Source organism: Grus americana, chromosome Z (genome assembly GCF_028858705.1).
Source record: "Grus americana isolate bGruAme1 chromosome Z, bGruAme1.mat, whole genome shotgun sequence".
In the NCBI taxonomy this organism is placed as follows: domain Eukaryota; kingdom Metazoa; phylum Chordata; class Aves; order Gruiformes; family Gruidae; genus Grus; species Grus americana.
In genome coordinates, this window is record NC_072891.1 from 70,888,440 (window position 1) to 70,898,906 (window position 10,467).

Here is a 10,467-nt window from a genome sequence, read left to right on the forward strand (position 1 = left end):
TTGGATATTACATTTTTTGAAAAGCCAACAGAGAAATGCTCCTTTTCAAACAGAGAAAAAACATTTAGGTACTTCCCAGTCTCACATGTGATCATTATCTCATTAGCCTATGCTTTCTAATCAGCCTCACAGATGTTTTAAAGAACATGTGGTTTTGAGCTCTTAGTGAGGCTGAAAAGGGATACTTTCACACCATTTGAAAATGCCAGATAAGTGACTGAAACTTTTTTCCTGGAACTGTCACTGAAAATTGTTGAATTGTTGGAATAATTTCAGCCCAGTTTATCCTAATTCAAGGGAATTTCATAGATAAATGCAATAATAATAAAGCCAAAACTATTAATGTAATAGACAATTTAAGGAATTTTGCATGAAAAAAATGAAAACTTTATATTAAATTGCATTTGTGCAAATATATGAAAATACTCTGTTGTATTTGATTTATGCACTGTAAATTAAATGAGAATCTGAAAGGGGCTTATCTTTTTTCTGACTGCAAATTTTTTAATAACATAGAGTGCCTTGGTTATAAGCGCTTTCAGAAACTGGGGGTCACTGCAACATCCTATAGGGAGTTGGAACTTTGAAAACAGTTTCAGAGAAGTACTGCTCAACTGTGGTTTAAGTCATCACGATTAAAGTTGTCCATTGATTTATTAACAATGTGTAATTAACTGGCAATCAGTGAATCATACATTCAGAATGAATATCAGCAATAAATCACAATATTAGTCATGATTAATAATAGATTAACTTACAGCATGTTAATAAACATCTACAAATTTCGAAGTGTCCTTCTATGGCTAATCCCTAGAAGCTCTGCTTAACCCTTAGATGCATATTCACACAGTGGCATGCACAAACACCCTTCCCCAGCACATGTGGGTTACATCCACACCCACCCTCTTCTGCAAGTACAGGTTTACCCGTTTATGCGCATCTGCAGTGAGAGATGTGGGTGCTCCAGCTTTATATGTACTTGTGCTGGTCCACGCAATCTGCTGATGCACATGCCAGCGAGGAGGCGCCCCACAAGGTCACACAGCACGCTCAAGGTATTGCTGCTTGTTCCACCCGTGTATGGCAGGTTGACCAACCAGCTGGAGTGCAGGCTTCTCACAGCATTTTGGAGGAAGGCTGTTCCACCTGGCTTGTGTGAAGGTCATGATGCTGACAAGGCAGCTTCTAGTGGTGTCAGACTAGGTTTTCACTGCTGCTGTGTTATGAAGGTCTCTTCTGTCTTGTCACAACTTTTCATGCTGCTTTTATACTTTTCAAGCTTTTCTTTTCCATTGATGGTCATTTTAAACAGATGTCATCATAGTTACTTTCACCTTCCTACTCAGGACAGTTACAGGCGTCCTAGTCCCATTTACACATGCTGATACACTCTTATTCCTACTGTATCAACTGTAGTTAGCCGGGCCATTTACCAAGAAAGTCATGATGATTCTGCCATATGCAAGGTCCTAACTGGAACTATAAAGACTAATGTGAAGTACATGGTATATGTAAAGTGTACAGCTCAGTCACTGGCATGGGAAAATTTGGTGATAATTTCTCTACGGATTCCCAGGGTACTCGTTGAAGTATATGCTTGTAAAGTTTTACTTTCAAAAATAAATTTCCTATTACTCTTGTCACCAGCTTGACTCCATCATGTGGTGATGTAGTGTTCAGTGGAGCATTTTCACCATTCTGTTCTCAGTGTAAGCACAGTCTAAATACCATGCAAAAATTTTTGTTTCCAATCTTCTTGGGTCTGCACTGAAAACGGTAATCCAACTGATACTAACAAAATCAGATGAGTTCAAGATCATTCCTGTTAGTAGGACTATTAATTTCTCCTTCTGGATAAGGAAACTGAAACTGACCTGTGGTTTTGAATAGCTGTAGCCATTATGAAGCTTGACTGCTCTGTATAAAGCTAATTTCTTTTGTAGGTAAGTTCTTTGATGGGATGCAAAAGTAGTGCACCAGGAGAACTATTTCCTTTTCCTGATATTGGCATGTTTTGCAGGTTCTTATTGAGACTGCCAAGAAGCTTGGGCTTCAGTGCCATTCCAAGGGGACAATGATCACAATTGAAGGCCCACGTTTCAGTTCTCGAGCAGAAAGCTTGATGTTTCGCAGCTGGGGAGCTGATGTTATCAACATGACCACAGTGCCTGAAGTGATTCTTGCAAAAGAAGCTGGAATGAGTTATGCTAGTATTGCCATGGCAACAGACTACGACTGCTGGAAGGAACATGAAGAAGCAGTGAGTGAAACTTGTTTCCCCTGGGTCTTGTCCTGAGGGATCTGGATGAGAACCTGTAGGTTTTGATAAGGGATTGCATACTGAACTAAATCTGTTCTTAGGTCAGTATCACCGAGTTATTCTGAATGAACAATTGTGAAAGTAAGAACAGAATCAATTGTTGCTACCTCATTAGTTTTCATAAACTTGCCTCACAAATCTTTTGTCCTTGCTTGTCTGAGTCAGGGGGTCTGTGTGTATGAAGCTTGTGAACTGTGTATGAGCTTGTCATCCCGTAATTGGTCTGGTGTGGTTTCTTTTGTAGCTCTGTGCAAAATAATGTATCTGCTTTAGGTCTCCTGTTTGTGTAAAATACAAGCAGACGTACTCCCACAGAGGAAAGACGTTTTCACTGACTAAAATGATTGTGGTATTTTAAGGTTTCACCTTTTCACTTAGAGATGGATGAGTTAAATGAATTTATTTATTTAAAATATGTGCCATCAAAATTGAGAGACACCGCTCAGTTTTATTGTATTTCTAGGTTTCAGTGGATAAAGTTTTAAAGACGCTGAAAGGGAATGCAAATAAGGCTACTAGCATACTCCTTACTGCTATACCTCAGATAGCTTCCATGGAATGGACCGACACCCTGCACACCCTGAAAGTAAGTACACACATGAGGCTGATAAGTACTGGGGACAGTGTGTGCATATATAAGCATAATATAGGTATATGTTCCAAGATGTTTCTGCTTAAATCATAATAACTTCTTAGAGTAGATGCTTCAACAAACCAAATCCATTCAAGATGGGCAAACAAATTCATTAAGACTCTCACAAGCTTTATTGCAAAGATCTAGCTTCAGTTTTACAGTGTTACAAAAGGTAAAAAAATTAAGGATTTCTATATATGGTTGATGAAGTGTTATCCTTCATAGCACAGGTAAGATACAAATCTATGTGAATATCCAAATGAAAAACCTGTAGCTCGACACAGCTTTAGCTTAGATCTTAGAACAATGGAGAGCCAAGTGGAGAAGACTGAACCAAACAAAAACCAGGTTATGTTCTTTAATATGTAGAGGGAGAGGAGTCTGTTACAAGATATGGGTAATAACCAGTTTGAATTTATTAGAACTGGGTTTTCCCACAGGTTTCAGATCCACAGTGCATGGGGAAAAAAAAGTTGAAAAACATTTCAAAATATATTGGTGAGGAAATTTTTAGGCAGAATTCTTCTTAGACAAGAGTTTATTTACATGTTTTACATCACTTCTATTTCACATGCATGCTTGAGATTCTTTTCTGGCTATAGCATAGAGGGAAATAACAATGTTAAAATAGTTTGAATATCTATCGAACTGCTTGACAAGCTTTTTGTAACAAATAGCCATGTCCAAGAGTACAAGAGTGTGAAGCATGAGAGCAACTGAGGGTTACATTGAGGTGTTGTGGGAGACAGGGGAAGAGAATTGAAATGTGAAAGACAAAGAGCAGACAGAAGTGAACCACGAGGATCTTTGTTAGTGGAAGCAGCAGCAGTCTGAAAAGGAGGAAGCCTGTTGAGGAAACTTTTGAGAGAGTTGAGTCTCTGATAACTCTCTCCTCTCTTAGGTTCTTTCTTTCTCTTTTCCGAAAATCATTGTGTTGACTAAAGTTTGAATGGGTAAGAAAGATGAACACAGGCATAAGTCATGTCTTCGTATACCTGAAAGTGTGTCCCTGGAATTCAGCTATCAACAGAACTGTGTGTGCTGTAAAAATCTTCCATGTCTTCTGACTGGGATCAAATTTTCAGTTTTGTTTCCAATGTGATTCTCTTGTCAGTGACTCTCATCTCTAGTTTAGTCAGTGTCCTAAAGGAAAGACACACTAAGGAAAATTCACCCCAGACACTTTTCAGCATACTTGACCTGATCAGGTTCATGGAGGTGCAACCCAAATCCTTGAAATTAGTGTTTTGCTGGTTCTTCACTAGAAAACCTACCTTTTATTAAGAGGTCTTGGATTATGTTTATGACTCTTCCTCGGCCAGTTATCTGAAACAGCTAATTTAATGTCCCCTTTATATATTTGTGAGAAGTAACTGATTTTTCCCTTTCCAGTCCTTAAAAGTTGTGTCATGGATGGATAAGGGAGACAACAGAATCAGTATTCCTTCTCCGCTCTAATCCACAGAAAACATTTTCAGAGGACTGGTCCACGCTTTTTGTTTAATATAGGTGCCTGGCTATGCAAAAAAGCTCAGAGTTTGAACAAATAATCTAAAGAATGTGCTAGATAACTACTTTGGTCATGCTGGCATGCAAGGAAATTTCCCAACCGTGTAACGCTGCTTAGGTACTGAGGGATTTGCTTGCAATTCTGGCAGGTGTACTTCAGTAACAGTGTTTTGTTGCTTTCCCTTGCATCGTTGTCTTGATTCTTCATCAGGAGTGAAAGAGCAGGTGACTGGAAAGAGTTGGCACTGAGTTTGCAAGATTCGCCTTTAATGAATGCTAACTCTTCTTTCAGTTCCTTGTCAGCTGTTTAAAACACCAATTCAAGTGCTTCCTCCAGCTCAGTTCCTGAACTAGTATTTGCTGAAAGAAGAAAATACGATGCACCAGAGGAAGGGTCATTCTAATGTAGCTTGTTACACTCTTTCTGTTAAGCATCTGCTACTGCCTGTTATCAGTGATGAATATTGAGATAGTTTTAGTTTGGCTTGGCAATTCTTAGGTGTTTATGATCTCTACTGATAGTGGCTTGGTTTGAGTGATAGTATACTGAGAAAGGGAGTTGATCTGAAGGTATTAGAAGAACTGGAAACAGGAACTAGGTATGGGCCATGGAGCTTGAGATTTGGTGTCAGGAGAGTAGGAGTTACAATTGTTTCTTATTTAACACAACCAAGTACTCTGGGAAAATGACAGGAAAGTCTGAGGCTTTGGAGGCTTCCTCTGATTTTACTTAGGAAGGGCAGGAAAGGCTAAAAATCTTTCAGTTTGAGGCATTAAATGGTGGTAAAGTAGATGAAGGATTGGTCCTAGGCTTCTGTGTTAGTGAATAAGGAGAGAGGCAATTACACAGTAGAGCAGAGAGATGTGTGTATGTGCCTCTGTACAAGTGTGTAGTTGAACCATAAAGAGTTTTAAAAAACTGTCCTCTTTGCGATGTGTTCTTCTGTATATTTTAGTCTGGGAATTTTGAAGGTCAGATGATGAGGTTTTTTGAACTGATCTTTTTCAGAGGCACCTTTTCCGAGAGCTCCAAGGCAGTGCCTCTGGCATGCTCTGTGGTAGTGTGGTAAGGAATGCAGACAGTGAGGGAGCTGAGCAAGCCGTCAGCTGGTACTCTGTGATCAGTGAGGATGTAAAACCATACCAGCCTACACCCAAGCCTCAGGCAGGCATCCCAAATGGGCACTTGCCAGTGTCTGTTTCTAGTGTTTGAAGAAGCATGTGAAACCCTAAAGCTCTACAGGGATACAACTTTTCCTTTCTGAGCTCTGTAATCTGGCTGCTGTGACTGGAGGAATTTCACCAGGCAGGAGAAAATATGCTGCCAGTCTCTTTGCCCAGCTGCATTTACATCTCCTCCCATGGAGGTATACATCCCATCCACACACACACGTGTGGTGGTGTCACATCGGAATCTCACAGTAGTCTTCGGGAAACCCTGGAGTGTTGAAGCAGAAGTGTCCAGGGGCTGTTTTTCTGCTGAAGGCTAGGTTGCCTGCCATCCAGTCCTTTTCATGTGTCTTTTCATCTGTGGTATGCCAGTGAGTTTAAGTGTAGTTTGAAAGTTACTATTTTTATTAACTGCCTAAGATGTCTTTAGGCCAGTATTTCCTGGCTCTGTTGCTGTTAAAAGAGATCCTTCTCCAGGCTCAGGTTACATGAGCTTGAAAAAAAAGTTTGGGGCAAACTTTTGTGCAGGCACAGCATCTTCCTACAGCCTGCCATTTTGAGGCGTGGCCAGGGTAGAAAGTACTTACTCTTTCAGAACAGGGTGTGACCACACTGTATTTATGTCATGGATCAGGAAACATAGATGATGCTATTGGTCACAGTGGTCCAAATGATTTCTGGCTGGTGTCAGGGAAATTTCTGGGTAGGATGGGTGATCTACAGCTGAATCTTCTGTTCCCTGAAAAGAGTTGTTTAGTGAGGTGATAATCACTGACAGTTGTTGCTGTAATGTTCATGAAATACTGACGTTCAACATCCTGTGGGGAGCAAGGAATGCAGGTAGCAGAATACAGATGCTGGAGTTCAGCTGTGGTAAGTGAATACTGTGGGATAGTTTAGATTGGATAAGTTATCTGTAGATGTGTTTTAGCACACTTCATTGGCATACTTAGACTTTAGTATGTTTGGTAGGTAACAAGTTGAAGGACATAAAGATTAATATTTTTCAGTCATTTTTGCTAACCTATTACAAACTGAAACCAACATTCATAATTTCTGTATGTAGAGCTCTGATCTTGTAAATATTCTTGAGTAATTTTCTTCCTCAAAAAATATTTCAATGAAATCAGTGAATGTGCTTATGTGACTAGAGTGAATTGGCTCAGGTGAATAGAGTGGAGGAGGAAAATTCATCAAGGCTTCACTTCAGCTCTCATTGGTCTATGTACTGTGGTCCTTGCAAGCTAAGGACCAGAAAGCTGAGATTGAAGTGTTTTTCAGGTCTTACCCTTGACTGTGGCTGATGTCAAAGTTGCCTGTCCCTGCAGAGCATGAGTACTTCATTCACTCCCAATCAGTGCACCTTTAGAGAAAGGTTTCTATTCTTGATAGCTGCTCTTCAAAATTGATGAAGAAACATGTAGAAATCACCTTTTTTTTAAAGGAACTTAATTTTCAGAGCATTCTGATTATATGTGTGAAGAGCTTTCTATGAATATGATGCGTGTAAGCCAGTGTGCTAGCCTTAAAAAGCAAGCTGCACAATTTTTCATTTGTAGCCTGTGAACCTAAAGTCCTTAATTCAGTGTTTCTGCAATATGATTGTGTGGTGGGTTGACCCTGGCTGGAGGCCAGGTGCCCCCCAAAGCCGCTCTATCACTGCCCTCCTCAGCTGGACAAGCGAGAGAAAATATAACCAAAGGCTTCTGGGTCGAGATAAGGACAGGGAGAGATCACTCACCAGTTACTGTCACGGGCAAAACAGATGCAACTTGGGGAAATTAATTTATTACCAAGCAAAACAGAGTAATGAGAGAGAAAACCACATCTTTAAAACCCCTTCCCTCCACCCCTCCCTTCTTCCTGGGCTCAACTTCACTCACAATTTTCTCTACCTCTGCCAGCAGCACAGGGGGACAGGGAATGGGGGTTGTGGTCAGTTCATCACACAGTGTCTCTGCTGCTCCTTCCTCCTCAGGGGGAGGACTCCTCACACTCTGCCCCAGCCTGGGGTCCCTCCCATGGGAGACAGTCCCACGAACTTCTCCAACGTGAGTCCTTCCCATGGGTTGCAGTTCTTCACCAATTGCTCCAGCGTGGGTCCCTCCCACAGGGTGCAGACCTTCAGGAACAGACTGCTCCAGCATGGGTCCCCCACGGGGTCACAAGTCCTGCCAGCAAACCTGCTCCAGCGTGGGCTCCTCTCTCCACGGGGCCACAGGTCCTGCCAGGAGCCTGCTCCAGCATGGGCTTCCCATGGGGTCACAGTCTCCTTCAGACATCCCCTTGCTCTCGCCTGGGGTCCTCCACAGGCTGCAGGTGGATATCTGCTCCCCCATGGACGTCCATGGGCTGCAGGGGACAGCCTGCCTCACCATGGTCTTCTCCAGGGGCTGCAGGGGAATCTCTGCTCTGGCGCCTGGAGCTCCTCCTCCCCCTCCTTCTGCACTGACCTTGGTGTCTGCAGGGCTGTTTCTCTCACATCTTCTCCTCTCTTCTGGCTGCTGTTGCACAGCAGTTTTTTCTCCCTTAACTATGTATCCCAGAGGCGCTGCCACCGTTACTGACAGGCTCAGCCTTGGCCAGCGGTGGGTCCGTCTTGGAACCGGCTGGCATTGGCTCTGTCAGACACAGGGGGAGCTTCTAGCAGCTTCTCACAGAAGCCACCCCTGTAGCCCCCCCACTACCAAAACCTTGCCATGCAAACCCAATACAGATTGTCATTCTCAACACCAATAAGCCTATTATATAGGTTTAAAAATTTGTAAAGACAAGTTGTTGAACTGTTGTGGGTTATGCCCTCCCTGTAATTCTTTTAACTTTTGTGGTGTTGGAGGAAGTTGGAGATACTATGCACACGGAAAGAGTTACCATCTGCCTGTAATCCAAATGGAAGCTATATAGTCTGCCTTTACATTGAAAAGTAATTGTGCTCTGCACTGGCAGAGGAACCATTCATCTACTTTGACTTTGTATTTCAGACAACAGTGCAGTGTTCGGTAATCCTGCCAAAGCAGTAACAACCTGGATGGAGCTTGAAGTTTGGGTGCTCACAAGGAAGAGTGGGTCACTTTCGAACTTCCAGAGGTTACAATATCTTCAAAAATTGTTACAAGCATAAAAGAATGGAATAAACGTTGACCGATGATAATGTATAAGACAACTTTTATAATCTTCATCATGCTTGATAATGTATAAGATGGCTAAAATTAGATTTTGAATATGTTTTAAACTTGGAATAGCTTTACTGTCAAGCTGAATCAGACAGTGGTCAAAGAAAAAAGTAATGAGTTGTTGTCCTCTATTCAGCAATACCTTTTAGTTGATGGAAGAAAGGAAAGTCTAGGTAATACTCTGTTGCAGTTTCGTGAAAATAAGATCTGAGGAAGCATATTCACAGATATGCTATTTGCTTTGCTATTTCTGCCTCCCATGGTTTCCTTTGACAAGGCAAATGGTTACAGTTTGCTTCAGAAACATATGAGAAAAAATGGTGTTTCAAAATAAAAATTATACTATTTTTATACATTATCCGTATTTTTTATTTCAGTGATTTTTTTTTTAAAGCAGTGGTGGTCATTTGTGTGCTAGAAGACATGATTTAATAATTGTGGTGGTTCTTTCACAGCAGCAGTTGTGTAATCAGTGAATGTTCTCATTAAAAAAAAAAGGTACTGCCTAAGTCAGATTGGTACCTGAAGATGTACTTATATGACTTACAGAACTGTACAGAAAAGTACTTTGCTGCCAGTGTCCTGAACACTGTGCTGGCCTTTTGCTGCTTCATTGATCTGAACAACTCTGGTGTTAGTTTCTGCTTTAGGTGATGGATGTGCTTGAGTGCTTTGAATGTATGCATTTCTTTTTTTTATAGAATTTTACTTCAATAAAATAATCTGCTGCTTCTTGCCTAGTAAATAAAACAAATGAAACCTCTGCTTCTCCAAACTGCGTGGAAATTGTTTGGGGTTTTTTTTATTTACTTATAGTCATTAGAGAGTGAATTGTGTTTGTCTGACAATGGCTTTTGCCATTCGTGGAACAGGTTGGTGGTGATACCTTGTAAATGCCACTATGAGAAAGAGCACTTTTGGAAAATACTGTGCTGCTTAGAACTCAAGGTTCTAAGTGCCTGAAACAACGGGGATTGCTGAGACAGAAGTGGATCAGAGTGCAACCCAAGCCAAACAAGGGAAAGGTCAGAAACATGAAAGGTATGGATTTTCACAGTAGTGTAAAAAAAAAAAAAAAAAAAGAAATTAGTCCAAAGGAAAATTTTAAAAAGCAGGTACATAAACTTTTTAGCTTGCTAGTCTTGTTTTGTTAGACACCCAGTCTCCTGCTGTGAAAGGCTTTAGATTTAGGCATGCTCTCCCTAGCAAAACCAGTACAGGTGCTTTTCAGGTACTGGGGAAAATAGCTTAACCAGCTTTCCATATTTCCTGGTGGTTTTTTAAAGAACTTAGATTGCAGGAGCCAGAGCTTGAAGCTTGACAGGAAGAAGGCTGCAGATCTGACATGCCTTTTACTGCCTTTAATGTCTAGCCAAATGAGATGACTGGCCTTAAAAATTATTTTCATAGTTATCTTTGCCCCCTAGACAGTTTTAGTGAAATGGATTGGAGCCATAAAGTTCCTGTTTGGATGTTCTAAGAGAAAGTTGTCATAGAATCACAGAATGGTTTGTGTTGGAAGGGACCTCAAAGACCATCTAGTTCCAGCCCCCCTGCTGTGGGCAGGGACACCCTCCACTAGACCATGTTGCCCAAAGCCTCATCCAACCTGGCCTTAAACACTTCCAGGGATGGGGCCTCCACAACCTCTCTGGGCAGCC

At 41.4% G+C, this 10,467-nt stretch overlaps 1 protein-coding gene across 1 annotated transcript in view; it reads left to right on the forward strand.

Annotated features, from left to right (window-relative positions):
• MTAP (methylthioadenosine phosphorylase) overlaps nucleotides 1-9,574 on the forward strand; it is a 32,329-nt gene extending 22,755 nt beyond the window's left edge. Inside the window, exons 6-8 of the mRNA XM_054810411.1 lie at nucleotides 2,021-2,260; nucleotides 2,784-2,906; nucleotides 8,615-9,574. Of these exons, the coding sequence (XP_054666386.1) occupies nucleotides 2,021-2,260; nucleotides 2,784-2,906; nucleotides 8,615-8,653 (402 nt within the window). The 3' untranslated portion in view covers nucleotides 8,654-9,574. The remainder of the gene's footprint in view (nucleotides 1-2,020; nucleotides 2,261-2,783; nucleotides 2,907-8,614) is intronic.
• The last annotated feature ends 893 nt before the right edge of the window (nucleotides 9,575-10,467 follow it).